The sequence below is a fragment of the Schistocerca cancellata genome, chromosome 4 (genome assembly GCF_023864275.1).
Source record: "Schistocerca cancellata isolate TAMUIC-IGC-003103 chromosome 4, iqSchCanc2.1, whole genome shotgun sequence".
In the NCBI taxonomy this organism is placed as follows: Eukaryota; Metazoa; Arthropoda; class Insecta; order Orthoptera; family Acrididae; genus Schistocerca; species Schistocerca cancellata.
This window is the reverse complement of record NC_064629.1, coordinates 294335017-294349626: the sequence shown is the minus strand read 5'-3', so window position 1 is coordinate 294349626 and position 14610 is coordinate 294335017. Positions and strand designations below refer to the sequence as shown.

At 40.8% G+C, this 14610-nt stretch overlaps 1 protein-coding gene across 1 annotated transcript; it reads right to left on the bottom strand.

Moving 5' to 3' along the window:
• Positions 1-12494: 12494 nt before the first annotated feature.
• On the bottom strand, positions 12495-14207 carry LOC126184170 (zinc finger MYM-type protein 1-like). The gene is made up of 2 exons (XM_049926539.1): positions 12896-14207; positions 12495-12745 (listed from the first exon to the last, which is right to left on the bottom strand). The coding sequence occupies exons 1-2, from the start codon at positions 14205-14207 to the stop codon at positions 12495-12497; spliced, it is 1563 nt and encodes a 520-aa protein (XP_049782496.1).
• Between the last annotated feature and the right edge of the window lie 403 nt (positions 14208-14610).

The following is a 14610-nucleotide window of genomic DNA, read 5'->3' as shown; positions in this document are numbered from 1 at the left end:
CTCTCATTCACAGAGCCAAATTGGCACCTGATGGCCAAAATTGGAAGTAATTTTTTTCTTGCATAAATCAATTTTGCATTTATGTGCTGGAATATCTACCAAGTTTTTTGCGATAACTGGAATATCTAGCAAGTTTCCCTGCCATGTGATGACTATAGCTGATACTGGACCTCTGTGAATAGCTGCACTGTATAATTAATTTTTTTTATAATTTATTATTGAATTTATGGTTAACCCAGTATATCTCCATCCACAAAAAAATCAACCATAAGCCCTGCTAGCTGCACACAAACAATATCAACGTACTCTGGATTTGACCCCACTTCACGTTGATCAATGTATTAATGATGATGATGATGTTTGGTTTGTGGGGCGCTCAACTGCGTGGTTATCAGCGCCCGAGATCAATGTATTAATGTTGCCATTCACTCATGCATTCATCTCATCACAGCACACATTCATTCTCTCAAGCATCACAGCTGAATTGTGATTCTGATTTATTACTGTATTTTAATGATGCCAAATACACACTGTTCATCAACATTTTCAATCTTACTATTATTGTCATCAAATAAACTCCAAACATCAATTCCTTCTGTTCAGTTCCTTTCTTTCTTACAAAATATTTCATTACGTAACTTTCTCTTATCATTGTACTTTTAATTATTCCATCTCTTGGTCATACTTCTTTCCTGAGTCAACACCCAAAAGATATTCCAGCGGGAACAGATCACAGTTTTTCAAATTCTGTACCACGTGTTTCCCCCTATTCATTTCAAACTCACATGCCCAATTTAGATGTGCCAATTTTCTTAATTCTTCCTACCAAATCCCTCTCATTGTGACTCTTTCCCCCCTGTGATGCATATTATTGTGCTGTAAACTGTAAAACATTTAATAGTCTACTGGTCCATGTATAGGGGCAGTAGTTAGAACTGTAGCAATGGAATAAGAGAAGCTCGAGGGAAGCCCCTCTCTGTTATTGAGACAAAACTGCATCAAAGGAAAAGGTATATGACACAAACAGAATGTACTAAGTGAGGAGAAAGAACCAGTTGGTCATTAGCTATCAGTCCATACACATGCCAGTGTGGATAAGAAGCTAAAGTGTCTCCAAGGAATGGGAGCCTGAGATAGATGTTGGTTCTCCAGTTAGAGTTGTGGAATGCTAATATTATGCTCCATGCCAAATGGTAACTGAAAGAAGAGTGATGTAAATGCTGAGGTTGTCTTCATGTTACAATCACTGATGCCAGCACAGCACTTTGCAACGTTGACACTGAATAAAGTGTAGTTTTCATTTGAGTTGTAAAAATGCATGAATCAGTGTTCATTGTGTTTTTTATTAATATATTGACAGAATGTAGCTTGAGTGTACAGAGAATGTCATTTATCCAAGACGTGTCCTGAGAGATAGGAAACTGGTGTGAATTCTAAACTTTACCTTATACAATACACCCCAAAGTGTGAATGAAGTATGTTTGCCCACAGGCAAGGGCACCCATATGACTCTGTAAAGGGGGTGAGGGCTATACCAGGAATATGGAGTAATTTTAGTCAAAAATATATGGAATACCGACTTTTAAATCACTTTCTTCAAAGAAAAAAACCTGATTACATTATATTTTTTCCATTGCCTGAGAGGAGCAGTGTTTGCCAAGTCCTTGAATACCAACTGTACTGCCTCCATAACTGCAACAGGCAGACTATTTCAATGATTATACTTTTCACCAGTCACTAAGCCTTATTGTATTTGCACCAGCTTTTCACACATTCCAGGCACATCCATGTTCACTACCATGGTTCCACCTGTATTAATGAAATTTGCTGTACAGTTGTGTAAATGACATTGTTTTTGTGTTTTCGGACACCTACAAAATTTGGAAATAATAGCAACATCAGTCACTTTGCCTGTGTCCACAACTGTAGCTTTGACAACACTGTTTTTCAAAGTGTGGCCTCACTTTTTCCAAGTACCATCAAATGCTGCACTTAAACTCCTTTCATTGCAACAGTTTATATTTTCCAACACTGCTAGCTCTACTGCAACTTTCACATATTCATCAGCAGGATCTTCAGCAGCAGATCCTAATAAATAATTCTAACTGCTAAATTTTGATGGGGGGGAGTTAGGTTCATTATCCCCACAGAAGATATCCCCTACTGCATTTCCATTCCCAGTGGAGCATAAGCCATATACACTGATGAGCAAAAACATTATGACCACGTGCTTGATAGCTTGCTTGTCCATCTTTGAAATGAAATACTTCACTGATTCTGCATATTAGGGATCCGACAGTTTGTGCGTAGGTTTGTGGAGGTATGCAGCATTAGATGTCTACGCACAGTTCATATAATTCTCATAAATAACAGGCTACTGATTTGCGAGTGCAGTGATGGCTCCAAGACACGATGAATTACACTGCTGAGAAAGGACATCACTGTTGGGGAAGGCAAAGGCATGAAGGAATTCTGATGGTTTGAAACTGTCACTGTGTCTTTGACCACTACCACAGGCTCCATGTAAGTGAAGGAGAATGTCTCCCATAGCATAATACTGGCTCCCATCTGTCTATCTGTGGCGACCTGCACATTACGAGCCACCATTCACCCCAATGGTGGCATTTGTGGTGACGACCGTCGACCCAGTGTATCAAAAATATAATTTACCCAGAGAGCTGACACGTTTGCATTGATCGATGGTTGAATCCCAATGGTCCCGTGCCCATTAAAATCGTAAATGACGAGATCGTTGGGTCAACGTGAACACGTAGGGGTGGAGCTCCAAGTTCAAAGATGTACAATAAATGGTGTGCATGCACCAGTATCGTGCTCTTTCGGCAGAGGTGCCACAGATCACTATCTGTCTTCCTTTACAGAACAGACAAGTCTCCAAACCCCACGATCTTTGAAGAGTTGTGGCTATCCAACCATTTACTGCCTAAATGTAGACTTTTCCGTAGATGCTCACGACGGTAGCACGTGAACATTTGAGCAGCTTAAGCGTTTTTGAGATACTCGTTCACATGCTCTGCTTAATAACAATCTGCCGTTTGTCAAAGTCGCATATCTCAATGGATTTCACAATTTGCAGCAAATATTTTGAGTATGGTGATCCCCTGCCCATGTCTGCTTCACTTACATACTTTTGTTACCGCATCACGTGGCTGCAGTGACACCAGGAGGCATCCAACGTCACGGTGAGCAGTTGTCATCGTGTTTTGGCATATCGCTTTGTTAGTCTAATATTGGAACTGTATGATCTTCTGTTATTGTCAGTTGTAGTATGAATGGCAAAAACCTACCGCCAAGTTTAACATATTTACAAATTACCTTGCAAGAAATTATTTGAAAAATAAAATAAAATTCTTAAAGTGTGATTTAAACACAATTTCAAATGTAAAATTCCAGAGACTGAGAACCAATAATAATTTTTTGACTGAAATGTAACTGTATTCCCCGTTAAGATTTTATTTTTACTGCTGTGATGTTCATGTGAAAATTGTTTTGGTATGAAAACAAGTCCGAAAAGGCGATATGCCACACATTACAGTGTAAAAGGTGTTTCTGTGATTATCTTAAGGTAGATCAATGTATTTGATGTTTAGTGTGAGTTTTTTTTACTACTATTTCCTTTCGGTATCGTATAAATGAGGACCCTGTTTCTGCATATGTACATTTAACACTGTTGTTTTCTGATAACACAGGGAATTTCATACAGAGGTTTTCATAAATATTGATCTTCGTAAAGTTGTTTTGTTCGATAATAATGAGGAGCATAAATTACCATGTCATTGCAATAACGTTATTTAGACACAGAGACATGTTTGTTATCTAGCTTGTTGAATTATATCATGAGAGCTCTGGTGAACTTAGGTATTGAGGTAAATGTAGTAAATTTTATGTGGTGTAGCCGAAAAATCAGTGTCGTAACAAATTCGGTACCTTACATCGATACCACAGAAGATAACGATGACTTGCTGCATACTGCAACAACGAATGGGAGGGGCTGGCGAGGCATACCCTCTCAGCTTCACTGCGCCAACACATCGAGACGCCAATATACAGTTCAGCAGAACAACGCTCAGCCTCAGTTCATGACATCAGATCCAGCAGACAACATCGTCTACCTACAACACTGTCATTTCCTCATGTCTTAGATTGAACTGTCATTCTGAGATTTGTGAACTTTTTATTTCAAGAGAAGAGTTCAGTTAATGCGTGCATCAATTGATGCTTTAATATTCAAAGACAACTATAAATATTCGGCACATTTCTGTCACAGTTGATTGTATAAGCTTCAGAAAATCTTTTTATCATTCTTGTAATAAAGTAAACAAATATTTCATGTTTTTATTTCCAATTCACCATCACCCAGAGCAATCAAAGAACACACAGTTATACCAGAGCACTGTAGTTTCGTCAGGTCATAAGAATTACGAAATTAGTAATATTTTGCTTTTACGTGCTACAGTTTGTTTGTGTGTATCATGTATGGTAAAAGTGAGGATACAAATGCCCTACTAAGAATTCCTTTATAATGAAAATGATTTACGTATAAATATTTAATTTCTCTCCAGCGTTGGTGCAATGTAAGGGGGGGGGGGGGGGAGTGTCTGTTCCAGCCCCCTTTCAATATACTTCTCATTCGTAATAGCTGGATTCTGTGGGTAGATTAGAAGAGTGATTTTCTCCTGCTTTTATTATTACTGTATTTCTATGCTGACAGAAGGATTGGGTAAAGACCCATTTTTATTGATTATTATTTTTTGTGTTTCACATCAGCAACCTGTTTTATCCTTTTTCTGTAATCCACCAGCAATGTCTGAATGTACAGGTAATTGGCAGTGCGCCTGTATTGATGGTGGTCAGAATGGTTTTTCTTATCAGCACTGTCTGGAACTGCGCGACCGCTGCGATCGCAGGTTCGAATCCTGCCTCAGGCATGGATGTGTGTGTTGTCCTTAGGTAGTTTTAAGTTCTAGGGGACTGATGACCTCAGACGTTAAGTCCCATAGTGTTCAGAGCCATTTGAACCGTACTCATGTCTGTAGAGTCTTGGGACCTTCCCATTGAATTTTGTGGCCTGATGAAGCTGAAGCCAACCCACAAAGTCATGGAAATTTCTCACCATAATTTGTTCAAAATTTGCACGGTAAACTGGTGTGGTCCAGAACAACAGCCTCCCGCCATTCCTTTTAACGTCTCGCTACTGAGCAAATGCGTGGTGCATCTTTGGCGTTTTTGTTATTGATCTACCATACCCTACTCTGTAAAGATGTGCTAGACAGTGGGAGCTACCGAGGAAATCTACAGGGTTTTGAGAGGACATTGTTCCTGGTGATGGCGTGATGCAAAACACGCTTAGTACAGGTTTCAGTTTTGGTTGGGTTCTGTCGACATACTGACATTTATTGGAATTATTAGACCTGTGGTGTTAGTTAGTATGGTAGCCTTAACTTCTTGAGATCAATCTGTAATTATAGGTCCTGCTGGTATGCAAATCCTGTGCAACCTTCTCCCATAGTTTTTGACTATTATGAGTGTTGTATGTGGCGATGTTTCGAACTTATTGCATTCCCAAGAGCACCCATATCCTGCAGCACTGGAGCAAAGATCCCTTGCTAACATTAAATATATAGAAAAAATAACGGAAATTTTCTTCCTCTTAAGTAACTGTATTAGTAAGATGGTTCATCGGATGTCATGGAATATAATGTACTCTTCATATTCTCACCCCCCCCCCCCCAATCCATGTGAATCCCATCATTTTCTTATATATCCCCTATGAAATCACTGATGCAAGGAACCCTGCACGATGAAATGAATAACAAATATTTAATAAAACCCATTGGCCAAATCAGCATGCTGAAATCTCAGTATTAAATTCTGTTGTGCTTCTCAAATAATTCATTGGATCAATATATGTAAACTTTCATACCAACTTCACATGCCACTGCACAGAGTGGAACTGGGATATAGCTACGGTTTCCGTGCTACTATGTTAGTAGCACAGAAAAAGTTCCCAAAAGTCTGCAGCATATGGCAAAAAGGGTGCTCTGAAAAATAAGAAGCAATAAAAGCAGAAAGGTTTAAAATCAAATATGGACTCCGTTTTTATAGCAATGCCTGCATGATATTAGATATTGCGCAACTTCTGGTTAGATGTACATTAAACGGAGTGTTTAATTTGTAACATGGTGTTGCACACAGCATTGATTGGTGCCAGCCTTGTTTGTATACGTTCCCTATCCTCTTTTAGTCCTACCTGGTTTGGGTCCCACATACCAGAGCAATATTCTATGAGACGCACCAGTGATTTGTAAGCTGTATCCTTTGTACACTGACTGCATTTTCCCAGTATTCTGACGATAACCAAAGTTTTCCACCTACATTACTTACAACTGAGCCAATTTGATCATTCCATTTCACATGCCGACGAACTGTTACACTCAGGTGTATATTGAATTTGACTGGTTCTAATTAAGAGTCGTTGGTGTTGTAGTCATAGGATATCACCTTTTTCGTTTTGTGAATTGCATTATTTTACATTTCTGTACATTAAAAAAGGGGTTTTCAATCTTTACATTACTTTGAACTTATGTCCTGCTCTTACTGAATACTTCTTAGTCTTTTTAAGACAGTACAGCATTACAGATAACTGCATTATCTGCGAAAAGTCTGAGCTTGCTATTAATAGTGTCAGCCAGGTCATTAGTATAATAATTAATTAATTAATTATCACACTGTCAAAATACTCAACACTTATATAGAAAAACTCAAAAAGTTTTCTGTTATTGTGGCTCCACTTCATATTTCCGCCACAAGAGCACAGTAGTGAGCAGTTAGGCAAGATGGTGACAGGCACAGAGAAAGCGTGTGTAGTACTCGAAATGCATTCACACAGTCAGCAGTAACAAAGCTACGACACTTCAAAACGAAGTTCATAAAAGCTCCATCAGCTACCAACTCCATTCAGCGATGCTATGCGCATTTTAAAGCTTCACAATGCCTCTACACAGGAAAATCAACAGGTCGGCCCAGGGGCGCCCGCAGGTTTTTGTCTCAGTAGGGGCAAAAAATTATCACCATATATATATATATATATATATATATATATATATATATATATATTCCCAGATTTTATGTTTCTGAACCGTAGTCTGCCAATAAATTGTTTTCTTACCACTAATAATTGTTTAAGCGCTTAAAAACACTGCTCATGCAGTGAACGCAGTTGGATTTAAATTAACAGTCCGGAAAAAAACGGTTCACTACACTCAACTGTGTAAACCTGGTCAAATTCACTTGCATTACTGTGAAAGCTTCTTTTATGCACTTAACAATAGTGTTCTGCAGCTGTGTAGTGTACTAACTAAGTACGATTCTTTCATGTGATACAGCTCTATTTTGGAACAGGCCTACGCATTCTAATATGCTTACTGAATTACTATTGTTCTCTGAAGAGCATTTGTCATTTCATGGTAAGCCAGATGTTTTACCGTTATATGCAATTTATAAATGCTGATGCACTTTTAGTACCATGCCAGAGTTATGAACATAAAAAACTAACATTATAACTATAGCAAAACCTGGTTTTACATTAGCAGACTGTACATTTTGCCGCCATTTTCGTTTGGTCCTGTCCTAAGCTCTTTCTCTCAGAACTACTTGTTTTCCAGCTATTATAAATCGACATTCGGAAGTAACTGAAGGATATCTTGTCATCCTTCCCTTCAAACAACGTGTAGAAAGCTCCATCCTCCCCTCTTCTTAAATTAATTGGATGATGATCCCAAATTTTTCGGTTTTTCCTTCTCCTTTACATTAGTCGACACAATAACAATACTTAGATTTTACTGTCTGTTCATTTCAAACAAAACTGTGCGTTAAAAAACAATGAATAATTTAGGTAACACATTAAAATTAAATGAATGGCTTTGATGATGAAAGTACATTGCCTTTAATCTGCTGACTCGTGCGGTGGCGACGGTGATTTTACCGCCGTGTGTGTAAACACTGGACTTCTGACAATGGCGACGGTCAATTGACATGGCGGAAAATATCCGCTGTTAGTGCAACCGGCCTTAAAGACCTGGTCAGAAAGAGCGCGGCCTAGAGGTCCGACCTATGGCCTTGAACAGCAACGGCAATGGCCAGGCCGCATCGTTGTTGTATATACACTCCTGGAAATGGAAAAAAGAACACATTGACACCGGTGTGTCAGACCCACCATACTTGCTCCGGACACTGCGAGAGGGCTGTACAAGCAATGATCACACGCACAGCACAGCGGACACACCAGGAACCGCGGTGTTGGCCGTCGAATGGCGCTAGCTGCGCAGCATTTGTGCACCGCCGCCGTCAGTGTCAGCCAGTTTGCCGTGGCATACGGAGCTCCATCGCAGTCTTTAACACTGGTAGCATGCCGCGACAGCGTGGACGTGAACCGTATGTGCAGTTGACGGACTTTGAGCGAGGGCGTATAGTGGGCATGCGGGAGGCCGGGTGGACGTACCGCCGAATTGCTCAACACGTGGGGCGTGAGGTCTCCACAGTACATCGATGTTGTCGCCAGTGGTCGGCGGAAGGTGCACGTGCCTGTTGACCTTGGACCGGACCGCAGCGACGCACGGATGCACGCCAAGACCGTAGGATCCTACGCAGTGCCGTAGGGGACCGCACCGCTACTTCCCAGCAAATTAGGGACACTGTTGCTCCTGGGGTATCGGCGAGGACCATTCGCAACCGTCTCCATGAAGCTGGGCTATGGTCCCGCACACCGTTAGGCCGTCTTCCGCTCACGCCCCAACATCGTGCAGCCCGCCTCCAGTGGTGTCGCGACAGGCGTGAATGGAGGGACGAATGGAGACGTGTCGTCTTCAGCAATGAGAGTCGCTTCTGCCTTGGTGCCAATGATGGTCGTATGCGTGTTTGGCGCCATGCAGGTGAGCGCCACAATCAGGACTGCATACGACCGAGGCACACAGGGCCAACACCTGGCATCATGGTGTGGGGAGCGATCTCCTACACTGGCCGTACACCACTGGTGATCGTCGAGGGGACACTGAATAGTGCACGGTACATCCAAACCGTCATCGAACCCATCGTTTCTACCATTCCTAGACCGGCAAGGGAACTTGCTGTTCCAACAGGACAATGCACGTCCGCATGTATCCCGTGCCACCCAACGTGCTCTAGAAGGTGTAAGTCAACTACCCTGGCCAGCAAGATCTCCGGATCTGTCCCCCATTGAGCATATTTGGGACTGGATGAAGCGTCGTCTCACGCGGTCTGCACGTCCAGCACGAACGCTGGTCCAACTGAGGCGCCAGGTGGAAATGGCATGGCAAGCCGTTCCACAGGACTACATCCAGCATCTGTACGATCGTCTCCATGGGAGAATAGCAGCCTGCATTGCTGCGAAAGGTGGATATACACTGTACTAGTGCCGACATTGTGCATGCTCTGTTGCCTGTGTCTATGTGCCTGTGGTTCTGTCAGTGTGATCATGTGATGTATCTGACCCCAGGAATGTGTCAATAAAGTTTCCCCTTCCTGGGACAATGAATTCACGGTGTTCGTATTTCAATTTCCAGGAGTGTAGGTGTCGGTCACACAGAGCGCGTCTCTGGCCGGCTCGCCGCACCGGCTGACGTCGAGTTTCAACACAGACAGATTCGTAGCAGCCCGGAGCGGCTGTCTGCATTTGCTAGCGCATTTGACAGCAACGGCGCGAGGCACATCTTTGATACTACGCTACACGTACAGGCTGCTCTGTGATGAGGTTCCGTCCGTTTCCACGGTGTGACAGCTGATGCAGCAGCAACCTCTTTTGCCTGTGCGGCGTTCCTTGCCCCGTTAATCCGCCGGGCCTGACCCGCACAGGAAGACTGCGGCGTTGTGTCTGACCAGACCTTCAAGACGCTGAAAATCAGTTTTTATCTTTCCTGTATATTTGAAAACTGGTACATCCGGGATATATTATAGGAACGAAGCCTAGAAACACAGGTGGCCCTTGTGACTCCTAAGGGATTGAGACCATTCATTTCTAAGTCATTATCAAACTGTCACAAACAAGCCATCATTGTCTCATTAATCATCAGTCACTTATTAGTTACCATCTCTCTACAATATGCCATATCGATCAAATGCCTGGATGGTTAATGGCGTACCCTTGCTTGCAATACTGAAGTAAATGGCAACTGGCAAATGTTTCAAACCTGGTCCCAGTGTGGCGACTCCACATGGTCATAGAGAGGAGACAAATAAAACTGGAAACGCATTTCCGAATAAAATTTGGCAGCTCTGCAAAGTTTAGAATCGTGTAAAATGTTGTATTCTTACAGGCAGACGCCCTAGTGTCAGCCACATCGGTTTTAGATGAAGTCGCTGTTTCTCACACATTTGCTGTTAAGGTGTCTCATTTTAAGAGTTAATGTTGTGGAAATATTCTGAACTGCTCTCGTAAATGCACATTTTTGAGGCACAACGCCATGTCAGTAAGTGCACCTCTGCTCAGAGATGTTAATAGGTGCTTAAAATAAATAATAACAATTTCAGATTGTTAAATAGGTAAAAATAAATTATTTTCTCTTTTTAAGTAAGAATAAATCGCCCAGTTTCGCCTGCCTTAATATATTTTCTTGCTATTTACACTTTTCTCCGTTAGTCCTCTGAAAAGTGGAAAAAAAACAGGACTTTACTTTCTATTTTGTAAAGTAAAAACGAAATGTACACAATAATTTCCACAACCTATAACAGATTCATGTCTTAACAAATTTTGTGACCTTTGGTTGTAAGGATGATGTGACTGTTTTATTGTTACAAACATATTAATGTAGTTTGAAATACTGTTGTAAATTTAATATTAAGAACAAAAGAAGGCATACGATTGTGGAAATCAGTACTGTTACTAATAATGTGCAAAACTTGACTACTCACATACCTGCATTACTTAAACAGAAATTGAATGCGTCTCGGGCCCTTCCCATAACTATCTACCACTTTTTCGATAAAGGACTCCTCCTCTGACTTTATCTTATCACGATGAACTGACACCATACACAAAAAACTGAGTCGATTATCTGCCATGGTAGTTCTTAGCCACGTTTTCACGCGCCTGAGAGTGCTGCAAACAAACATGACGTAGGCCTATACTAATTCATACGGTGTAACCTTCTTCAATTACTCTATTGTGATAATATTTCAAACAAGATTTAAAAATAATTAGAAGAAATGTTTCATCTGACTTAAGAAATTGTTTCAAAGTCTTTCTAATTAAGTAATTACAATCAGAAAAATATTACTGTGGTAATTAAGTACCTGAACGATCTTTCCACAGAGCAGGTGGTTGCCGGTAAGCTAAGGGCTATCTTCAAGACTGAAGCTACGGCGGGCAAGAATTTGGCTTTGTCCAGTAGATCAGTCAGGCTTAATTCAGCAATATCTACATCACTTACTTTATCGCATTTCCGTATACTGATCAATGTCCGTGCTTCTTCAGTGAGGTTATCTAAAAGATCACCATAAAATCTTTTGATATTTTCAATTATCCTTTTCATATCTAGGTCGCTTTGGGATTTCATTACCTTTGGGTGCAAGCAGAAAATCTCAAAAGATGCCTTGTTTCCTTCTGAAAACCGTTCTTGCAAGGACTGGACTAGGGAATCCAAATATGGAATAAAGAGAGATTTTCTGTGGTACTCAGTGACAGAAACTGGTTTATTTATTTATTTAATCGTGTCTGAGCTACATCTGTAATTAATCAATACACTATATATACTAGATTACAAATACAAGTAAATGATAGTTATTCACTCATATGTACATTCATGATCTTCACATATTGTAAGTCGTCATTATTGTCTAAAGCAAGGCTCATATCTCTCTCCAGTGTTCGGCACACTTCACTGCAGAGTCGTTGGCCAACCACAGGTCTTGGAAAGTGCATGGGGCCAGCAAAGATGGACAGGTCAGCAGGAGTGTCATGGTTTGTTTTCCTCCACATTGGCAGGGCTCTTCTTCGGCGTATCCCCACTTGATCAGGTTATCCTGTGATCTTCCCATTTGACATCTAAGTCTATTTAGGCTCTTCCAGACTCTCCATTCCAATTGTGATCCAGCAGGATGTTTTTCTTTAGTGTTCCAACTTTTCAGACTGCCTTTATCCAATTTCTGTTTCCACATTGATTCTCTAGTTGTAGACTGACTTTCGGTTAGTGGACGTTCAACTTTTGTGAAGTCTTTCCTAGATTTAAGTCTTGCCTCCACTGGCTGATGTGCATACAGGGGATGTCTTCTATCTTCGCACTGCCTGCTTCGTTCGGCCATCGCCAACGTTTGCTGTCTGATCTGTGGGGGGGCTATTCCAGAACACATATAAAGGATGGATAATTTGAACGACGCATTTGTTGTGCAACAACTCGCATTTGTCGAATTGCCAGTGACATCTATTCCAAGTGCACTATAGTTGCTTTCAGCACTTTTCATTATCATTTCAAACTCGGCTTCCGCATTTTCTCTGTCATCCAATAACATTTTTCAATTCCTTGAATGTATTCTGAAACTTCTAACAAGTTAATGTTTACTGATTGTAGGATATTGGTGACAGGTTCTAGTTTGGCTGAATATTTTGCTATGACTTTTAATGTAACAATAAATGTCTGAGAAGTAAGTGTGCAGTAAAGTTGCCAGACTTTCTGCCTAGTTTCACGATCTCTTTTTTTATGTAAAATTGCTAATACTTCAACAATTTATAAAAATTTATCTTTAAATTTCCTTATTGACTTATGCTTCTCAGACCAGCGTGCCTCACACAGTTTTTGAAGGTTCCCAACTAGGACTTTCCTTTGCATGCTCCCCTGGAAAAAAGAAATTCCTTCTTTGATAGTACCAATGGCGTTTCTAACCTCTGGTAAGGTGTCCAAATCATTCACAACTAAATTAAGTCTATGGATAGCACAATGATAGAAGCGAGCCTTGGGATATTTCTCAGCAATTATCTTCTGTACTCCTCCAATGTTACCGGCCATCATACTGCACCCATCATAGCCTTGTCCTACCATTTTATCTAGATTTAAACCCCAAGCAGGTAAAGTAGATATTATTGTGTTGGAGATATGTTTTGCATCTAACCTTGCTAATGGTGTGAATCCAAGGAAGTCTTCTCTGACAACATTAGTTGCAAGGTCAAAATAACATGCAGAAAGAGAAAGTTGTTCTGTGCCTGCAATATCCATTGTTTCGTCTGCCAAAACTGAAAATGATTCGCTGTTTTTGATAGTGTTAATCAAATCATTTCTTAGTACCTCGGCGCATACGTCAATTAAATCATTTTGGGTTCTATGAGAAACATAGGTAGCATTTTTAGGCGCACCCTCAAAACGTTTCCGCAATGTTTCGTCCCCTGACTGTACTCTAAATTGTAACAAATCATCAAATACAGCATTTGAATTTGTTTTTCCTCTTAAAGGTAAGTCATGTAATGCACAAAACAATACACAAGAAACAACTGATTTTAACTTTACACGATTAGTTTGTCCTAATTTCGCAAGATTCTCGTAGGCGAGTTCTTCCACACTTTTAGTTTTGTTTGTCACAACACTAATGAAATTATTTGACTTTTCTATTGCATCTTTATGCCACTCGGAATTCATATGCATTTTTACACATTCATGGAACTTTTTGAAATTTGTGAATGGGCGGCTTATGAATGCGCCATGATGACTACCATGCGTTATGCGTGGGCGGAAAAGCACACAAAACTTGCAGAGGGCACATTTAACTGCTTTAGAATAGACCAGCCACGGATATAATGACAGCCAGTCTGGTCGAAATGTTCTTTTTGTGCTGTTTATGTCATTCTTAAAATTATAACTTTTTTCAGGTTGCCATGGATTCAATAAAATCTTATACTTTAGGCAATTGTCAATATCCTTTTTCTCAATGTAATTTCCGACATCGGGAATACTGACCAGGATACCACTACCCTTTTCATCAATGCACTTGAAGCCAGCAGAGGTACTGGCTTCGTCTTCATTTTCTCCATCAGCACAACTACAGGAATTTTTAATAGTGATGGTTGCGTTTGACTCACCCTTTTCCTGTGATACCTGATCATAGACAGTATCTTCTTCGACACCTCCATTTTCATTTGTAGTTTTCATTCGCTTATGAGGTACAAAAAACTTATGTATATCGGTCATTTTGCCACTGTATACACTGCGCTTTTACATTCACAACGCACAAACGTCTATGCAAACCACAATCATGCACCACTGTCCACTTACAACTCACAATGAATTTACACAACCCTTAACGCGATGCGATGCCGAACCGAGCTGAGCGATGACTAAAGAACAGAAGCTGAAATCGTATCACAGTGGTGGGAGGGAGGGAGGGGTTTTGGTTCAACAATGAAACAGCGCGGTGTCCATTAGACCGCAAGCCAGCGACTTTGAGTTTCGCGCGATCGTTTGGAGCGGTTTCTTGCGATGGATGTGGAAATATTTATGCGATATGTTCCTATTAGAACATAGCAAGACTCATCTAGAACGTTCCGGAAATGAAGGTACCTCACGCCACACCCTGCTAGATCACGTTTGTTGA

Coding starts and splice junctions, on each gene's coding strand:
- LOC126184170 (XM_049926539.1), bottom strand. CDS start 14,207: ATGACCGATATACATAAGTTTTTTGTACCTCATAAGCGAATGAAAACT. Junction 12,746..12,895: donor AGAGGTTAGAAACGCCATTG/GTACTATCAAAG, acceptor AAATTGTTGAAG/TATTAGCAATTTTACATAAA.